Source organism: Toxotes jaculatrix, chromosome 20, assembly GCF_017976425.1.
Source record: "Toxotes jaculatrix isolate fToxJac2 chromosome 20, fToxJac2.pri, whole genome shotgun sequence".
Taxonomy (NCBI): domain Eukaryota; kingdom Metazoa; phylum Chordata; class Actinopteri; family Toxotidae; genus Toxotes; species Toxotes jaculatrix.
This window is the reverse complement of record NC_054413.1, coordinates 1133078-1153899: the sequence shown is the minus strand read 5'-3', so window position 1 is coordinate 1153899 and position 20822 is coordinate 1133078. Positions and strand designations below refer to the sequence as shown.

General features: G+C 47.9%; 2 protein-coding genes across 2 annotated transcripts in view; both read left to right on the top strand.

Annotated features, from left to right (window-relative positions):
• LOC121200363 (protein NLRC3-like) overlaps positions 1-20822 on the top strand; it is a 567821-nt gene that overhangs the window by 128163 nt on the left and 418836 nt on the right. The gene's annotated exons all lie outside the window — the stretch shown is intronic.
• The window catches only part of LOC121200364 (sodium channel protein type 4 subunit alpha-like), a 90019-nt gene that overhangs the window by 34837 nt on the left and 34360 nt on the right, over positions 1-20822 (top strand). The window contains exons 9-18 of the mRNA XM_041065623.1: positions 622-763; positions 855-1052; positions 1206-1388; positions 1482-1739; positions 2130-2255; positions 5121-5241; positions 6772-7010; positions 12984-13157; positions 14049-14210; positions 14306-14500. Of these exons, the coding sequence (XP_040921557.1) occupies positions 622-763; positions 855-1052; positions 1206-1388; positions 1482-1739; positions 2130-2255; positions 5121-5241; positions 6772-7010; positions 12984-13157; positions 14049-14210; positions 14306-14500 (1798 nt within the window). The remainder of the gene's footprint in view (positions 1-621; positions 764-854; positions 1053-1205; positions 1389-1481; positions 1740-2129; positions 2256-5120; positions 5242-6771; positions 7011-12983; positions 13158-14048; positions 14211-14305; positions 14501-20822) is intronic.

Here is a 20822-nt window from a genome sequence, read left to right as displayed (position 1 = left end):
TGGATCAGATGTGACTGCGTGGGCGGCGATGAATGTGATAGGATATGAATGTGGAATATCAATTATGATGATTGCCGTCCCTGCGTTATCTGTTCCGTCTCCACGGTGACACGTGTGGGCGGGTCCCGCTCGCACGACGATAACAAGTCTTCAGCCGTAAACAGTAATGAGGAAACAGAGATGGTGTTTGTGTCAGGAGTTAGTGGATAGATGGATGAATAGACAGATAAATAGATGGACTGATGGATACGTGCCGTTTTGAATTTTCCAATCGAAATGTCTCAGCTTTCAAAATGTTCGCACACCCACTTTCTGCACAAACCTGTGGTGTTAGATTCTCCAAACCACAGATTTGAGAGAAACAGTAAATATAGTTATATAATCGCCCACCCCCTGATCACTCTTCAAAACCAGGTCCTGAAAATCCGCTGGCGTTCAGTTTCCCAAGGACAAAAAAATATGCAGATATTTCTGTTGGTGACAAGAGAAAAATACTGACAGCTTTTCAGATGGTTTCACAGCACATTCTGATAGACAGACACACTAAATAAGGACTGTGTGTGTGTGTGTGTGTGTGTGTGTGTGTGTGTGTGTGTGTGTGTGTGTGTGTTTGTGTTGCAGAAAGTGCCCAGATGGGTTTGAATGTCTGAAGGCGGGAAGAAACCCAAACTACGGCTACACCAGCTTTGACACCTTCGGGTGGGCCTTTCTCTCCTTGTTTCGCCTGATGACACAGGACTACTGGGAAAACCTCTACCACCAGGTACTGTTGGCGTCTCTGCCTCTTCCTCTGTGTGTGCTACGCTCTGCTCTTCTGTTCACGCGTTGGATGTTTTCGGTGTGTGTGCCTGCAGACGCTGCGTTCGGCCGGTAAGACCTACATGGTGTTCTTCGTGGTGGTGATCTTCCTGGGCTCCTTCTACCTGGTCAACCTCATCCTAGCTGTGGTGGCCATGGCATACGAGGAGCAGAACCAGGCCACCATTGCAGAGGCCTGCCAGAAGGAGCGGGAGTTCCAGCAGGCCATGGAGAGACTCAAGAAAGAGCAACAGGTAAACCGTCCTGTTATGAATTAATCAGTGTTAATAAATGAATATTTATCTTTCATAAAAATGTCGTAGTTATGAATCTAGTTCTTTTTTCCTTCTCAGTTAATGTTTTATCCGACCACATTTAAAGACACATTTCTGGATTTCTTCCACCAGGTTTCCACCCAGAAAACTCACGACTCAGACTCACTGATGTCACCAGACCTCTCGCCCTTTGGCCCGCCATTGGACAGCTTGGAGGAGCGGAGGCGGAGTCAAGCTTTGGTGGGAGTGGCTGACGTGGAGGCGAACCTGTCAGAGGAAAAGCTGCTGCAGGTGGACATGACGGACGGGGGAAAGGTGAGGGGAGAAGAATCTGAATGTTTGACATTTCATTTTGTTGCAAGTGATTTATTTCCCAACATTTTCCCACAACCTCCCCTCCTCCTCCAGCCCCTCCACCCCCTCCTCGCACGCTCCTTCTCCACCAGGACTCGGCGAAGCAGTCAGGTCTCTTCCATCTTCAACTTCCGTCTGAGGAGCCGGGGGTCCGATGGAGAGATGGCTGACGACGAGTACAGCGTCCCAGGTGATGTGGTGGAGGGGGTCGGAGGCCGAACCTACAGCGGCGGGACCTTCAGCGGCATCCTCCCCCATCCGTGGCCCAAACGACGACCAAGCACCTACAGCACGGCGAGCCGGAGCTCACAGGTGAGCTGCACGTGCCCATACTGTCAAATACTGTTAGGTGAGATGAGATTAAATCATCCCTCCATCCATATCTACCGTATATCTGTTCATCCTCCTGTCTCAGCTCACATTGGGTGAAGAGACTGAGATGATATAAAATTACATGAAAGTATTTTTAGATAAAACAATACGATTTATTTAAATAAAATCAGGTCAAACTAAATCAGAAAAAATGGACAAAAATGAGACAAAATGAGACAAAATGAGATAAAATGAGACAAAATGAGAAAACATGAGGTTCGACCATTTGGGGCAATAGCATAGCTAAAACTCACAAATCTCTTCAGTCTCCTTAAATGTCTCCATACACTGTGTGTGTGTGTGTGTCTGTGTGTGTGTGTGTGTTTACAGGTGTTTTATCCAACTCTAAACGTCAACGGGAAGCTGTTTGTTGCCATGGACCAGAATGGGGTTTCCCCACCGCCACTGCAGGGGCAGCTGCCTGCCTGTACCATGGAGAAGGTCAAGGAGGAGAGTGTGAGTACTGTGTCCTGAGCGTGTGTGTGTGTGTGTGTGTGTGTGTGTGTGTGTGTGTGTGTGTGTGTGTGTGTCCGTCACAGTGGAAACAATGGTGGAGCCTGCAGCCATCCAACACTCAAACATGTGAATTATGAATCAGCTCTTTGCATAACTCCACTCTGATATCATGGGCTAAAGACACACACACACACACACACACACACACACACACACACACACACACACACACACACACACACACTCATACACTCATATGTACCAGCTCAGATAACAATGCTGTGGTACTCCCCTCCTTCCATCTGCACACACACAGACACACACACAGACATAGTGCCACTGCTATGGCATCATGGGCTTAAGCCTCACATACCAGCACAGGCACGTTACTGAGGTGTCCCTCCTCTATGTGAACACACACACACACACACACACACACAGACACACACATATCCTGCGTTATATCCTTTTAGAAACAAGCAGCAGATATGATAATCAGATCACACTCACGCTGTGACTCACTGACCAAACACATGTAGAAACAGAGAAAACCTGTGTGTGTGTGTGTGTGTGTGTGTGTGTGTGTGTGTGTGTGTGTGTGTGTGTGTGTGTGTGTGTGTGTGTGTGTGTGTGTGTGTGGTGGGAGTTCTCACAGAAATACACTCACACAGTAACACACACATGCAGACGTGCATGTGGTTCTGTTCGTCTCCGGTCAGGTGTCTGCGTCCTCGCGGGGAAGACGGCAGAACACACACGAAAATTAATAATTTTAATATCAATTATTATCAAATCATCATTCAAGGAGCTTCAGTTAATCACTGAGTGTCATTTTTCTGCAGTAAATGCATGTGTATGCATGTTTGCTAATATCCACATCAATAAGCTTTATACCATAAATTCAGTCATTTGGGTAAATGGAGTAGGTAACTGACTGACTGTAGTGTCCTCAGTCAGATCGCTCGAGGGATTATCGGTCTGTGTGACTGAGCTGTATCATGTCTGTTAAATCATTTTGAGTTTTCCTTTAAAGATCTGACCAAATCATTTTCAAACCCTTGAGAGAGTTTTAGTTTTCCAGCGCCTCCGATGATTTGTGGTTAAATTCAGTGTTGTTCTGTCTCGTGGCGCGGTGTCAGTGGAAACGGCAGCTTTCCGATGAAAACACAGGCATCGCTTTTATCCTGGCTCTCACAGACGACAGCTCTGTGTCGCCAGGGATTACATTTGTTTTAATACTTGTTTGCAGTTGTGCCTTTTCCCCGTCAGGCAGTAGGTTAGAGTTTCATAAGGACAAACACAGCAGCTCCACGCCTGGAGGCGTTCAGTCACCTCCACCTGCTGACAACCTGCCCCCAGACCTACGCTCTTATATAAGAAGAAGAAGAAGAAAAGTAATGTGTCCACTTTATTAGGTACACCTGTAGAGTCTAACGCAGTCCGGAACAGCTGCTCTGCCACAACGTTGACGTTTATGTTTTTGTTGATGTCACTGAGGTTGTAGTTCAGTTCAGTGCACTGGGTGCGATTGTACAGGTGTACCTGTGAGCTTACTGATGAACTTAGCAATGTGAGTTAAATCAGCAGTTTTTTCTTCCTGTTCTTGCTGATGACGTCTTTTCAACATGTCGGGAAAAACTTCCTGCACAGTTTTTAAAGTTGCTTCACACTAAAATGTGAACCACTGAGCAGAAGCAGCAGGGAGCGTGTGGGAGTCCAGAGAAGCTCAGGGTTCACTTTATAGTTTCATGTTTCTGTTTGCCTGTGTCCATGAAGAACACGGACCTCCCGTCTTGCTGCTCAGACTGGCGGAGAGACGAGTGGGAGGAGGAGGGAGGGAGCATGCGCTTATTGGCCACGGTTACCATAGCAACCCACAGCGGCTAACAGAAGCTAAATCAGTGCGCGGCTGGCTGCTGTTAGTATGTGTGTGTTTCCCTTTGTGTGTGTGTGTGTTTCCCTGGTGCTTCCCTGTCTGGCACACAGACAGGATGTAGGCGTCGTCGTGGGCGGCGACCTTTAAAGGCCCCTGCGTCACGTCTCATTGGAGGAGCAGTTACCAGGAAGTGTTGTGTAATCACACCTGAGCAAATTATGTTCGTCCTGGTTCATCTGTGTGAGAGATGTCTGCTCTGTGGTCTCCTCCCAGGCGGACGAGCCTGGAAAACTTCCACAGGGAAACTTCCCGGAGGAATATTCATCAGATGATGTTCTGATGCTCGTGATCACGTTTTTTTTGTCACTACCCAAACTCCTCATGATGGGCGACGGTTATTTAGTGTGATTTAAGGTTTTAGTTTGGTGGACGGCTGCTGGAGTCAGGTTTAAAGAGGAGAGTCGAGTAGATTCAACCTTCATTCAGCTCGTCTGATATATGAAACATATCCAGCTGTGCTTTCAGCAGGGCTGACGCAGCTAAACACACACACACAGACACACACACAGACACACACACACTCACACACACACACACACACACAGACACACACACACACACACAGTGGTGGCACACTGATTTCTTTGATTCATTGAACACCAGTCATCACCTGCTTATCTGTTGCCGTGGTGACAGGAAGTGGACACACTCACTCATGCACAAACACACAAAGAAATCACTGCATCATGTTTGACCCAGTTGACCTTACATAAATCTGTGTGTGATGTTATCACCGTGGCAACAGATAAGTGGATGACACTTCATGCATTCATGAATGAACCTTGAATATGTGTGTTACTGTCTTCATGAATGCGTGTGTGTGTCCTTCCTCTGGTTTGTATTAAAACTGATTATATTTCCACAATCTTGGATAATTATAAAGAACATAAGAATAAAAGACGTCCTCCCTCTCTCTCTGTCTGTCTCAGGTCCCCACGTCCACCACAGAGCTCAGCACCATGCTGTTACCTCGGCCTTCGTCCGCACAGGAGTCAGAGCGGAGGGGGAGGGCGCTGAGCGCTACCAGCTACCTCACAGACGCCATGGAAGGTGAGGAGCCACACAGGCGACTTAGACCAAAGCAAATTTAAGACAAACCTTCATTACAGATATCCACCACCTGCTAATGACCGTGTACAGGACGTGTTCTGAAGAGAGTCCCTCACACTGTGTTACAGTCATTTTGGTTTTATTTCTAAGTTTTGAGCTGGGACTCTTTCTTTGGTACGACATGGTTCTAAAACGGTCCACATGATGAGGGACACTGTTTCTGTATACAACCATTTTTACAGTGTCGGTTTTCAGTGCTGTGAAGCTGCAGAAAATAAATTCCACTCTCGTCCATTCTGCGTGGACAGAAACCTCAAAATGCTGTAAAGTCATTTTCACAAACAGTGATTTTAAATAGAACAGGGCTTCTGCATCTGCTCCTGTTCCCATTGTTTGTTAGTGTGCGTATGGGACTTTAACCTTTTCTGACTTTTTGCCTCAGTGTGTGCTTCTGTGTGTGTGTGTGTGTGTGTGTGTGTGATTGTATAACCATGTATTTGTCTGAATTTTGCACCCAAGTGAGTCTCTTAACGCTTCTGTGTGGATGTGTGTGCTTCCGGTCTGTCTGTGTGCGCGCGCTTGTGTAATTGTGTGTCAATATGGGATTGTGTAACCAGGTCTGACTTTGTATCTGTGTGTGTGTGTGTGTGTGTGTGTGTGTGTGTGTGTGTGTGTGTGTGTGTGTGTGTGTGTGTGTGTGTGTGCGTGTGTGTGTGTGTTGCTGCCCCAGCCAACCCCAGGGGAACGCTGGCTTTGTTTGTGCGAGAGAGTTGGAAAGGCAGAGAGACACAGAGACAGAATGAAGTAAAGCGAGAGAGAGAGAGAGAGAGAGAGAGAGTGTTATCCTGGTTACCCTCATTAACCATGAGGTCATTCCAACTTCCTGTGTGTGTGTGTGTGTGTTTAATGATATTCATGTAATAGATTTTTGAGTTCATATCTGTCCAAGTCTGCATTCATGTGTGTTTTAAACGTGTGTGTGTCTGTGTGTGTGTGTGTGTGTGTGTGTGTGTGTGTGTGTGTGTGTGTGTGTGTGTGTGTGTGTGTGTGTGTGTGTGTGTGTGTGTGTGTGTGTGTGTGTGTGTGTGTGCGCGTCTGGTAGGTCTGCTGAGTCACTGTCTCTCCCCTCGGCAGTGGCTGCTCTTACAGAACAGATCATTGTACATGGAAATACAAAAACCCATTGCTGTCCTCCATCCATCTGTGCACCCTTCGTTCCCTTCACTCCCTCCTTACCTTTGCTCTTCCCTCATTTCCTTTTATTCTTCCCTTCTCTTTTTTAAACTGTTTTCTCTTCATGTAATTATGTTGTGGTTTAATATGAAGAATAGTTCATTACCTGTTTAGGCCTGCAGGACCACCTACGTGACCACAGGCTTCACAGTTTGCCCCCAGCCCCTTTACAAATCCAGATCCATCCTAAGAGCTGTTACCAACTGAGTCATTCTCCTTCCGTCCACGTCTCTTCTTATCTGTTAGTTCTATGACCTTAATTGTCTTCTGTCTTTTGTCTTGTCCTGGGCCGTGCAGAACTGGAGGAGTCCCATAAGAAATGCCACCCCTGCTGGTACGTCTTCGCCCACCGTTACCTGGTGTGGGAGTGCTGCCCCTGCTGGCTGAGGGTGAAGCAGCTGGTGAAGATCATGGTGATGGACCCCTTCCTGGACTTGGCCATCACCGTCTGCATTGTCCTCAACACGCTCTTCATGGCCATGGAGCACTACCCCATGACCGACGAGTTCAACGGCATGCTCAGCATCGGAAACTTGGTAAGTCAGAGGGACGGGTGGATGGATGGATGGATGGATGGATGGATGGCTGGATGGATGGATGGATGGATGGATGGATGGATGGATGGATGGATGGATGGATGGATGGTTCTCTGGCTCCATGGAAAATTACCCTTCCTGTTCAGACTGTGTTTTTTTTTTTTCCAATCCCCCCTGACGTCACATCCCGGGTCTCATATCACGTGTCATGGTTAGACCAGGAATATCGTATCCAGTTGTGATTCATATTGTAGCGTGAGGCTTTTTCCGTTTTCTGAGGTACGGTTTTCGAATGAATCTCGCCTCCAGTGAGCAATGTGAAGGAGCCTCCTCACCGGGTGTTTACCAAGCATGTGTGTGCACTACACAGACTTCAGGCGAGCTGAGGAGGCTGTACGATTTTGTAAAAGTGACAAAGAGGAAGACAGTTTGGGAAACGACCCTCGGACCTTTGAAACTGCCTCAAACTCTTCAGTACAATTTAAAAACCTCAGGATTCAGAGAGGAAAGAGAGACACAGATTTCTGAGCTTGTGTGTGTGTGTGTGTGTGTGTTTTTTTTGTCTCTCGGTGGAATCGCCAGGTGAGTTTCGGTATTAGAGCTGACAGAAACGGGTCGGATAGCTTTAAACCACCGTGACTAACTCCAGTGTTTGACCCCGCAGGTGTGCTCATGATCTGACAGGAGCTGATAGGTTGATGCAATATGGTAATTGGTTCACCTGAGGTGTGAAAGACCCGTGGCCACAATCGCCATGTTGATCACACCTGCCCACACACACACACACACACACACACTTGTGACTGTTCAGCGATGTCAGGTTTCCTCAGCTCAGGCTCCAGGCAGCTGTGTGGGGCAGAGGATGGTAATAAAGTTTATAAGTAGAAACAGTGGCTTCAGGTTGGCCCGCAGCCATGGTGTTCAATCACTGGACCTGGGCCTAAAGGTGGGACGCTGTGGGAACGTTACTTGGATGGAGATAGATGTTTTTACTAACAGATTCAGTTGCAGTGTCCAGGTATGTTCACTGCACTTCTGTTTTTATCTCATCCACCACCTACATGAATAAATGAATTAAACAGCTTCAAACACGAGCCTGAGACTGAAACTCGGTTTAGCCAACAGTACCAGCTGTTATATAATATCCCTCTAATGTTGCTGTCACCTCGGCTGCAGTCTGATGTGGTCGTATACTTCTCGGGTTCAGCTCGGAGCTGTTGAGGCCTGAGATAAAGGCTGAGTCGTGTCACCGTCTGGAGACACCAAGTTCTTTACGGGATCAAACCTCTAATCCTCACAGATGTTTACGTAGCATTTAGCTAGCCTCCTCGATGGACGGCCGCCTCTGCTGTGTGGGCGTTTGTGTGTTTGTGTTATGTAAGGTAGTGTGTAGAGGATCATGTCAGGACATTGCTGTGCTGACAGAATCAATGTCGGCTAATGCTCTCACTGTTTGTTGTTGTTTGCCGCGCGCTCTTCAGCTCTGCTCTTTGGGTTTCACATATCAGTATTTCCATGGCTGTAAAGATCTAAAGGATGCATACCATTTAGTGGAGGCTTTTATCCACAGAGCTGCACCATGCATTAGCTGTAGCACGCAGAGTGTCACTGATGGGAGGTGTACACCGGGCGGTTTAACTGAAACAGGTTTTGGTTGGAGTATTTTCGCGCTGAAGTGATGGATGGAGACTAATAATCAGGTTTCACTTCCTCCACTCAGCCTGACACCAGCTGATTCCTGTGGTTAGGTTTGCTCATCAGTCGGCGGTTAGCAACGTTTCTGTCCTGTCCACACAAAAGAGATTTCTACCGGAGGTGAACTCAGCTCGGTTCATTACAATCAAAGAAATGTGCCGATGCCAGAGAACTACATCTCAACACACACAACAGATCCTGCAGGTCCAGAGATCTGGACTCAGGCTGTATTTGCTAATTGCTTCTGTGAAACGGGTTCCAGGACAGAGCCTCCATCAGTACAGGGTGACCTGGGTTAAAGCTTCCTCTGAGGCCACAGAAGCTGCTGTACCTCCGGCCTCCTGATACCTGTGCTCTGATTCAGGAGCCCTCAGGAGCTCTAACACAACCAGGAACACCACCTCCTCCTCCTGCTGCTCCTGCTCCTGCTCCTGCTCTGCAGTGTCTCTCAGTGCCGGTGTCCATCACCTGGTCCTCCTGGCCACAAATCTGAGAAGCCACATCCCCAACGGAGGTTTTCAACATGAGCCGGTCGGACATCTTGTCCCCAGCTGTCCCATCCTCAGCTCAGGTCCTGTGTTTCCTCTGGAGGCCTTGAGGACCTTGTGGACCTTTTATGGATGAAAGATATTATATATCTGCTGCCTCTGTTCTCCCTCACAGTCCTGTTAGTATGTGAATGAAAAATGAGCCTTGACGTCGACGCTAATGAAGTTTCTTTGTAGAGAAAGAGACGCAGAGAGGACGATAGAGGATAAACCTGGTTTATGTAGGTGTGTGTGTGTGTGTGTGTGTGCTCTGCTGTAACTTACCTAATTTGTTCAGCATAACTTTGGGCACTTGCATGAATGAAATGATGAATTCAGGTAATATAAATAATTCCTGAATAAAGTAAAAAAAAATAATAATGTAAAAAAAAAAAAAAAAGCTTTTAAACAGATTTTAGGGAAAAAAAATGAAATTGGTGAAATATGAACTCAAATATTCTGAAATCCACTCGGGCTGAATGTGTGTAGCTGCTCTGAGCAGCCTAAACCCACCACCACACTGTGTGTGTGTGTGTGTGTGTGTACTGTGGTGCTTACTCATCACATCTGCCTGGTTGTGACAAAAATAATCACGTCTCTCTCACACACACAGTCCGTGTCATCCTCTCTCTGCTGATGTTACTGTTTGTGAGACACACACACACACACACAGTGAGTGAAAATGAGCGTGTCCACCTCGGTGTCATGTTTCCATCGCTGCCGATCGGAGGCGATAAAGACCCGTGACCCCTGCAGAGTCATTTGACCCGGGGATGGATGCAGGCTGGGACAGATGTCCGTGGGTTTTAGTTCAGTGTTAAAAGGGATTTTCAACATTTTCTTAGATGAATGGTTTTAAAAACAGTCTCCTCCAGGTGGAGTTTGCAGAGTGTGAGCTGGGATATGATGATATAATGTGCTGTGGATCTGGGATGTGCTTCCTCAGCGTGTTGGTGTTTGACAGCTGAACTGTGTTTAACTTCATTAGCGTCACTCCGCCTGACGTCAACACACTGTTCACACACACTGTTCACACACACTCTGCACTGATGAGTAACACAACACCACATTACACTACGTTTAATCAAAACACTGCTACAGTGCTCAGGGCACGGCGCTGACAGGAGGAGGCTGAGACACACGGACAGGATTCAAACCAGCAACCTCTCTGCTAACTGACCGGCTGCAGTGATCACTGACCCATCACTGACGTCTGCTGCTTCTCATCAGTTTAAAATTCAAACTCTTACAGGCTCATTTCACATTTTGCTCTTCAGCTCTGAGCTTTTTCTCAGTGTTTTTGTCCTGATAGAGCATCGTTCATCAATACACACTCACATATACACACACACGCACACACACACACAAACACACACACTCACACACACACACACACACACACACAAACACACACACACTCACACACACACTGATAAAATGTGTGTGAGAAACAGAGAGAGGGAGAGAGGCTCTCCTGATGTCAGTAATAATAACAGCGTGATTGTTGAGTAGCTAATCAACGCACTACAGAGTTAATGAGCCCATATAAGAGCATCATCTGTGTGTGTGTGTGTGTGTGTGTGTGTGTGTGTGTGACAGATTTTGTGCATGTGTGCGACTTTGTGCATCACACGCACTCACAGACAAAAAATCGTCAGTCACAGTCTATTAAACCCCAAAACTCACTTTTTTTGGAAAACACAAACGCACACACTCGTGTACACACTGGCTGTGAAACACACTCTCAGACACGCACCCACACACACACACACACGTGTGTCACGTAGCCGGTGTCACATCGAGGATCCCCTCTGTCTGGAACAACAAGCAGGGAGAGGGGCTGCTGCTGCAAGGATGCACACACATGCACAGTTGAACAAACACATACTTCACACGCAGCAAACACACAGACACACACACACGTGATGTAAAGCAGAGCGAGGCAAACCCTGGACAAGCTGAGGTCTGCAGAGAGAGACAGGCCGAGGCTTAAGAGATCAAACCAGAGGAGCAAACAGCTGAGGAAAAGTTTTATGAGAATGAGTCAGAGTTTTCTGAAAATCACCAAATCAGGACCCGAGCTGTTTTCACAAAGATCAGCTGCTTTCATGCAGACGTGTGCAGCTGGAACACACTGTACTCTCCAGTTTAAGTCGAGCATCCAGCTGTCATTAACTTTCACAGGCATTTCAGAAACAGCACTCAGCCTGCTTTTGAGATGAGTCCTGACTCACGAGTGATGCAACTGAAGAACACAAAAATCTGTTCCACGCAAATTAATCGCCACTGATCACGTGACACACTGATGGGCCACGGACCTGTTTCTGACCTGCGGAGGAGAACATGGCTGCAGACCCCAGGATTCCTCTTTTCCTCAGGATGACAGATATAAACAAATGTGGAATGCTGCTCTGCACAAAGTCCCGTACATTTTTGGAAGAACTGGTGCATTGGGTTTTTACACAGTGTCTGCATCCACAAGGCTGCGGCAACAAAGGGTGGCAGAGGTGGTGTTTTCCCCCTCCAGCACTTTGTCGGCCGCAGCCCAGGCCTGTTCTTCTGCTCTGAATGGGAGGTCATGAAGGCTGAAGGTTCGACTTGCAGTGTGTAACGTCTTAATGTTTTTCAAATGTCAGAACATTCGGCTAATCTGTGGAGCTCAAAGCTCCAAACAAGCCTCAAGATCGGAGAGGAGACCTGCCGGACCCGATTAGAGTCGATGTAATTTGGACCCAGTCTGACTTAAGTCCTGGGTCGGGGCTCGTTTAACTGGAACTGAATGGACTCTCAGTCTCCCATGCTAACACGTTAGCATACAGTAAGTGCATGCACACCGTGGGAGGTTTCAGGCTAGCAGTGCTATGCTGGTGTTAGCGTGTCGGGTCGGTGTGCTGGAACGTCCCTTTGTCTTCAGCAGCTGAATTCCTGTTGGCTTTTAAAGAACTTGTGTTCTTCAGCTGCAGTTATCGGACGTGACATGTCTGTGTGTGTGTGTGTGTGTCTGTGTGTGTGTGTGTGTGTGTGTGTGTGCGCGTGTGCGTGTGCGTGTGCGTGTTTGTGTGTGAACCTAACCCAGTCTGAAATGTCCTACCTTTTGGCTAACTCTGCCCTTCATTTAGCTCTTCTATCTCCGTCTGTGTGTGTGTGTGTCCTTACCTGACTGTCTCTGTGTCCCTGCCTGTATGTGTCCGCTTTTTAGCTTTGTGTTAAATGTGTGTGTGTGTGTGTGTGTGAGACACAGCAGAGACGGCCTGCTGGTGTTTGTCGCTGTGTTCTAATATTTTTTTATCTTTAAATTTCGTCCACTCTGACTCTGTAGTTTTCTGTGTTTGTATATTTCTTCTCAGAGCAGAGACTTAGCAGTAAATCAGCGAGTCGTCTCCGCTCCTCTTCTTCTTCAGGGTTTCCTCTGGATGGTTAATAGCCGCGGCACATGTTGATTGTTTAACCACAGCCTTTACCACGACAGAACAAAGACTCAGGTTCAGCCACGGAGCAGCACTTTGCCTCTGACTGAACCTGGAGGTGCTGCAGTGTTTGTTTTCACCTCCTGTGCTGTGTGAGCGTGACGGGAAACGTAGGAGGAGACTGTGATGTTCCAGCACCAAGTTTTGGTCTTTGTGAAATTAACGATTTTATGCCTCCAACTACAGTAACTGGGTGTTTAATGATTAATAATGTAAAAAAAAAAAAAAAAAAAGTTTGAGGATGAGTGTCTAAGTTCCTCTCTGTCTCTGTTCCTGTCCATCAGGTGTTCTCAGGGATCTTCACGGCAGAGATGGTGTTGAAGATCATCGCACTGGATCCGTACTACTACTTCCAGACGGGCTGGAACATCTTCGACAGCATCATCGTCTGCCTCAGCCTCATGGAGCTGGGCCTGTCTGACGTCGAGGGGCTCAGCGTGCTGCGCTCCTTCAGACTGGTGAGTCCCACACGTTCAGATCACTATGAAAACAGAGTAATGATACGATACTGACGAGCAAAAGAGAAAAGGCTGTGCTGGTCTGAGCAGGCTGACTGACAGCTGAAGCACCAATGAAAAGGCAGCGATGGGTGGGGCGTGTCACAGCGCACCCGAGGATGAGTGATGTCACTCAAAACCAAAGTTCAGCAGCGGCCAACTTCACCGCGCTGGCAAACGAGGAAAATAGGACGAGGACACACACACACACACACACACACACACACACACACACACACACACACACACACACACCCTTGCAGCCTGTCTTCGTCTGTCTGCGTCGATCTCTCTAAGTGTCAGTCTGGGTATTGTCAGGTTCTGCTCGAGGCGAACACACACTAATAAACACACACTGATAAACACGTTTTGTTTTCATTCTTTGCTTTCTTCTGTCTGCTTTCTTTGTTTTTCAGTCCACTCTTCTGTTTTTCCTTTCACCCTTTGTTTTATTCTTTTTTTTCCTTTATTTTGTGTCTTAATTTTCTTTCTCTCCTTTCTCTGTCGTCGTCCTTCCCTCCCTTTTTCTGCCCTTGGCTCTTTATCCTCTTTCTTTCGTTTCTCTCGTTTTTATATTCAGAGGCGAGACGAGTCCACGGAAAGCAAAAAATGCTACAGACACACAAACACAACATAAAGCTCCAGCTGTGCTGCACTGTCAGTATCATAACACTTATACTGAAAAGACTTTAACATGCAGACACTTCAGGTTGACTCCTGTGGGAATATTCAGTTTGTCCTTCTGCTGCCAAACGTTCAAAGAAGAAATATCACTTTTGTCCAACACTAAAATTAGACAGCCTTTATTTTGAAATTCTGCCTCTTCCTTCCTCTCTCTCTTTTTCCTGCCAGTTGCGTGTTTTCAAGCTCGCCCGATCGTGGCCGACCCTCAACACCTTAATCAAGATCATTGGGAACTCCATGGGCGCTCTGGGAAACCTGACGCTCGTCCTCGCCATCATCGTCTTCATCTTCGCCGTGGTCGGCATGCAGCTGTTTGGAAAGAACTACCAGGTAACGTGTCTGACGTCTGACTGAGACATCACTTGACGTGACGTAGATTCGTAAATGCAGCTTCATCACGCCGTGTCTTCCGTCCTCCCCCTCAGGACTGTGTGTGTAAGATCTCGAAGGACTGCACTCTGCCTCGCTGGCACATGAAGGACTTCTTCCACTCCTTCCTCATCGTCTTCAGGGTGCTGTGCGGCGAGTGGATAGAAACCATGTGGGACTGCATGGAGGTCGCGGGTCAGCCGCTCTGCATTCTCGTCTTCATGCTGGTCATGGTCATCGGAAACCTGGTGGTGAGTGACCTTTGGCTCTGACCTTTAGGAGGTGCGGCATCAGATCATTGATTCTGCGACACACTGACGAGCGTCGCTGCGTTACACGTCTGTAACACCAAGTATTAAAAACTGTCAAGTTCTGGAAGCTGGCATCAAACGTGCGGTTACTTTATGTCGGTGGTGGTGACTACAGTGGTTTCACAGTGCAGGGACCTCCTCCCCTCTCTCCTCCCCCTCTCTCCACCTCTCCGTCCACCTCCCCTCTCTCCTCCTCTCTCCCTTCTCTCCTCCTCTCTCCCCCTCTCTCCTCCACACTCCCCTCTCTCCTCCTCTCTCCCTTCTCTCCTCCTCTCTCCCCTCTCTCCTCCTCTCCGTCCACCTCCCCTCTCTCCTCCCCCTCTCTCCTCCCCCTCTCTCCTCCTCTCCGTCCACCTCTCCTCCTCTCCATCCACCTCCCCTCTCTCCTCCCCTCTCTCCTCCCCCTCTCTCCTCCTGTCCGTCCACCTCTCTCCTCCTCTCCATCCACCTCCCCTCTCTCCTCCCCCTCTCTCCTCCTCTCCGTCCACCTCCCCTCTCTCCTCCCCCTCTCTCCTCCTCTCCGTCCACCTCCCCTCTCTCCTCCCCCTCTCTCCTCCTCTCTCCCCTCTCTCCTCCTCTCCGTCCACCTCTCTCCTCCTCTCCATCCACCTCCCCTCTCTCCTCCCCTCTCTCCTCCCCCTCTCTCCTCCTCTCCGTCCACCTCTCTCCTCCTCTCCATCCACCTCCCCTCTCTCCTCCCCTCTCTCCTCCCCCTCTCTCCACCTCTCTCCTCCTCTCCATCCACCTCCCCTCTCTCCTCCCCTCTCTCCTCCCCCTCTCTCCTCCTCTCCGTCCACCTCCCCTCTCTCCTCCCCTCTCTCCTCCCCCTCTCTCCACCTCTCTCCTCCTCTCCATCCACCTCCCCTCTCTCCTCCCCTCTCTCCTCCCCCTCTCTCCTCCTCTCCTCCCCCCTCTCTCCTCCTCTCCGTCCACCTCCCCTCTCTCCTCCCCTCTCTCCTCCCCCTCTCTCCTCCTCTCCGTCCACCTCTCTCCTCCTCTCCATCCACCTCCCCTCTCTCCTCCCCTCTCTCCTCCCCCTCTCTCCACCTCTCTCCTCCTCTCCATCCACCTCCCCTCTCTCCTCCCCCTCTCTCCTCCTCTCCGTCCACCTCTCTCCTCCTCTCCATCCACCTCCCCTCTCTCCTCCCCCTCTCTCCTCCCCCTCTCTCCTCCTCTCCGTCCACCTCTCTCCTCCTCTCCATCCACCTCCCCTCTCTCCTCCCCTCTCTCCTCCCCCTCTCTCCACCTCTCTCCTCCTCTCCATCCACCTCCCCTCTCTCCTCCCCTCTCTCCTCCCCTCTCTCCTCCTCTCCGTCCACCTCTCTCCTCCTCTCCATCCACCTCCCCTCTCTCCTCCCCTCTCTCCTCCCCCTCTCTCCTCCTCTCTGTCCACCTCCCCCTCTCCCCACCTCTCTCCCTGTTTAACCTCCTAACATTTATATCTGACTCTCCATATGTCCTGATGCTCGGCCGACCGTCTCTGTAGCTCTGTCAGTTGTTGTAAACTTCACAGAGCAGTTGTGTGCATGTGTGCGTTTGAACCTCAGCTTCCTCTGTAGTTTGCCATCTGAGGACGAAAGGAAGGACAGAGTCCTGCTCGCTGTGTTTTTACTAAAGAAATAGCAGGTATTTGTCCACATGATCCAAGTTATAATGTATGTATATGAATCGGACATACGGTGCAGGGCGTGTTCATTTTGTCAGACAGATGATAAACCCACACCCACCACCGTCACATGCTGAACACAGATCTTTGAATACAGAATTAGTCTGAGGAAAAGTGTTTGTTCCACTGAAGGAACAGGAATATCAAAGTCTGCTCTGATTGTTGTTTGCTTGTGTCGTTTGTTTTGGTAAACAAACAAAAAGTGTTGGGAAAGTTTGAACATTGTGTTGTTTTGGTTTCATGTTTGCATGAGGATCAAAATCCTGCAGGAGCAGCTCAGTGGTGTTTTCTCCATGTGGAACAAGTAACACGTAATCACCGACACACACGCTCAAATACACACACACACACACACACACGCACACACAGACACACACACACACACCAAAGCAGAGAGCTCGTCTTCCTGGTCAAAGGACGAGAGGAAAGATTTCCTTTCTTCAGATAACTATCAACTCACCTTACACTGTACTCCCCCCCACACACACACACACACACACACGCACACACTCTCTCTCTCTCTCTCTCTCTCTCTCTCTCTCTCTCTCTCTCTCTCTCTCTACAGCTCATTTTACCCACCTTACTAAAAAATGCACCCCCCCACCAGCCTGAACACACCATGTCTACACCTTTAAACACATCAATCAATCCATCAGAGGTGGTAACTGGAGAAGAGAAAGTTCCCTTATCTGATGGTCAGCACGCACACACACACACACACACACACAGCCACACAAGGAAGGAAGGAAGGAAGGAAAAGACGAAGGGTACAAGCTAATGAAACAAAAGAATGAGGAATGAAGGACAGAAGAGAGGAGGGATGGAAAATTTTTCCCTCCATTTTCTTCCTCTTTTTTTATTTTGTTCTTCAGTTTCATTTTAGTTATTAATAAACAGTGAACTGTTTTCTCATATTCACCAGTCAGTGGATCATGAAGTGTGTGTGTGTGTGTGTGTGTGTGTGTGTGTGTGCGTGTGTGTGTGAGTGTGTGTGTGTGTGTGTGTGTGTGTGCGTGTACGTGCGTAGTGTCATTCATCTATTTAGCTTAATGGTCTCATGGATATTTAATAACGAGCTTGATAGGCCAGACAGCTTACACACACACACACACACACACACACACACACACATACACACACACACACACACACACACACACACACACACACAGTCAAAAGCCTCTTATTCTTCTTCTCTCTTCAGTGGCAGGAATTGTATCTCCCCCTGCAGAGGGATGTGCTGACCTGACTGAATGTGTGTGTGTGTGTGTGTGTGTGTGTGTGTGTGAGTGTGTGTGTGTGTGTCATAATGACCGAGCCTTTCCAATTCAGGTGATTTATCCCTTTAGAAATGGCCTCATTGTGTAGAGCTCATCTTGTGTGTGTGTGTGTGTGTGTGTGCGTGTGTGTGTGTGAAGGTATTTATGCATCCATTCGTTTGTGCGTGTGATTCTTTTTTTTGTCGTATCAAGTGTCAGAACCTTAACAGGCAGAGAGGAAGGATACGTGTATGAGGGGAAGGAAGCAAGGAAGGAAAGAAAGAAAGTGGAAATAAGGAAAGCAAAAAAGGAGGGAATGAGGGATGAGGAAAGTGAAGGCGACAGGAAGAACAAAAGGTGGCATGAACAGATACATGGATGAAGGCGAGGAAAGGACAGAAGGGAGGAAGAAGGAAGAAAACAAAGAGCAGAACATGACAGAGCGATGAAGGAAAAAAAATCAAATGAAAACCTCTGAGAAGTCTACAGAGGTCAGAGGGCAGGAAGGAAACGACGAGGGAAGGACTGAAGGAAAAAAGGAGAAAAGAAAAGAAGAACAGACTCTGACATCACTAACATCAGTCGCTTTCACTTTACATGTCAAACCATTGTCACGGAAACGGTCGCCAGGGAGGATGTGAGTCCTGGTTGCCGTGACAGTGAACCTCATGATGTTCACTAATGCCCAGGAGGCACTGGGGCAGGGGAGTGAACACACACATATACACACAGACACACACACACACACACACACAGACACACAAACATGTCTTCATGTTACTGAAACAGTTGTTTCTTATTTTTATTAAAAAGTAAATAGAATTGTGTGTGTGAGTGTGTGTGTGGTGTGTGTGTGTGTGGTGTGTGTGTGTGTGTGTGTGTGTGTGTGTGTGTGTGTGTGTGTGTGTGTGTGATAGGCATCCATGGTTTCAGTGGCAGATAAAGGCAGAGGTGGGGAATCACCTCTTATCTCACAGACACACACGGGCTTGTGTTCCTGCTGAGTCAGTGTGAAACGATTCATTACGACTTTTCACGAGACACAAACTGATGCGGTTAAAAATCAGCAGTTTTCATTGAGAAGTTTTGTGCATTTCGTTACAGCTGAAGGCCAAATGTGGAAGGTGAGACGTCAGAGGCAGATATTTCCAGCAGCTCGAGCAGAGTCTCTGAGTTCCAGCAGAAACTGGATCAAACATTTGGTTTGGTTTGGTTTTATTTACACACTGATGTGGATTTAATGTCTCAGTGATCCACAGTGTGACGCCTTTGTTCCTCTGCTTTTACTTTGAAGGCGTTTTCTCTAAAAGTCAAATTTGTGCGTTATCCTGCAGACCTGGTTTCTGAACACATCGTGTGTGTGTGTCTGTGTCTGTGCGCCTGTGTGTGTGTGCAGTTGCACAGACCGAAGCAGGTGAGCAGATGTTTGGTTTGCTGTTTCTCTTTGTGACAAACGAGCGGCTGAATGTGTTTCCCTGAGCCAGCGCTTCAGCTGCAGCACACCTGCCAGGAGACACTCCTCCTCCTCCTCCACTTTATTTCTCTTTTCCTCTCATCTTACTCTCCCATTAAACATATTCACTAACCTTAATCATCATGACTTTTTATTAGGCTCTCCAAAGCTGTTCACGAAAGCACAAATCAGCAGTTTGAATAGGCCAACCCTACTGACTCCATTAACTGCATAAATTCCTGTTTGATAAATGGAGGCGGGACCTTCTTTCATGATGGGGACAGAAGTCTTCAGAGCATTTTACCATGAACTTCCTCTGCTGCTCCACCTCTTTGCTTCCCTTCTTTTCACCTCTGTCATCCTCCACCTCTCTCCCCTTTCCTCTTTCTCTCCCTCCATCTTTCTTGTTCTCTCCCAGGGGTTCAGCGGTTTACTCTCTATCTTCTTCTTCTCTCGTGTTGCAAACCCATTTTCCCAGGAGGCTTTGCTCAGGGGGGGTTTGTTGTGACGAGAATGAGAACCAAAAACAGATCGTGTTACCGCTCACTCATCACCACCAGCAGCCCCCCTCCTGTAGTTCTTCAGGTGTGTGTGCGTGTGTGTGTGTGTGTGCGTGTGCGTGTGCGTGGCGGTGCTCGGCTGTTTCCAGGACTCTCCTCGACTACCTGAGTTGGTGTAGACTTCTGTTCTTCCCACTGTCTCAAGCTGCCCGTCACACAGCTACAGATGAATCCTGGGAAAGTCGAGCCCGTGCAGCAGCATCACATCCGCTGAGCTGGAAGTCCACCGGCTCCGTCTGACTCATTTACATAACGAGCTCTTATTACTCTGCAGGTAGAACCGAGGTGATGAGAATGCTCATTCATTTCAAGTGCACATGCACAGGACCGTGAACAGAAGTTGGAAAGAATCAGGTGTGATTATCGGGTCAAGATGGAGGCTGAAAAACCAGTTGTCGCGTTGAATGATTTTGTCTCTAATATTTAAAAGTCAAGCTTCTAAACCAGGTTTTCCGCTCCGATCTTTCCGCTGCTCTGAGGATTTGAACCAGAGTTAAAGTCTCTCACAGACTCTGAAAAGAAATCAAACTGAAACGGAAGATAGAAAACACAGAATTATAAAATACATAAGTTCTCTCGTCCGTGTCAGCCAGTGGCTCAGCTGTGTTTTGCCTTTCTCGTTTCACAGATTCTGTGTGTGTGTGTGTGTGTGTGTGTGTGTGTGGAGGTGGGAGGGTGGAGGGTTGGCCCAATTCCCCGGGCTAATTGGTACGATCCGCTTAACGAGTTAAACGAGGTGAATTGGGGGATCAGGTGGTCTGCTGCTCCAGAAACAGACACACACACACACTCACACACACACACAGACACACACACATACAGATGGCTGTTACTGTCATCAAACATAAACACATCAGTGTCTGATGCATGGACACACACACACACACACACACACACAAAGTTTTCTCTTCCTCTCTGTCCGTCTCACACATCATCATCATCACGCACACACTTTCTGCTGTGATATTGTTGGGTTTTAGAGGGGTTTCCCACCCAGAGCAGCAGGTCTTCAGTCCAGTTTGATCACCTGTCAGATTCAGAGAAGTTAAATTCAGTTCAGTCGCTGTGAGTCAGGTCTAATTTATGGGTGTTCATGTCATTTGATATGAATTTATACAGTGTCATCATTTTTGTTGGACAAACTTTGTGTAGTTTTGTGTTTCTCAAAATAAGAGTTGAAGTACACACACTGATCTTTAAATGGTGTAAGTTGCTTGAACACTCACAACAAAGGATTTTCTGTTAAACTTTTTTGAGAAGAATTAGAGGAAGAAGAAAGAAGAGAAACCGGTGAAGAAGCTCATTTACCTCAGTATGTTTCCCT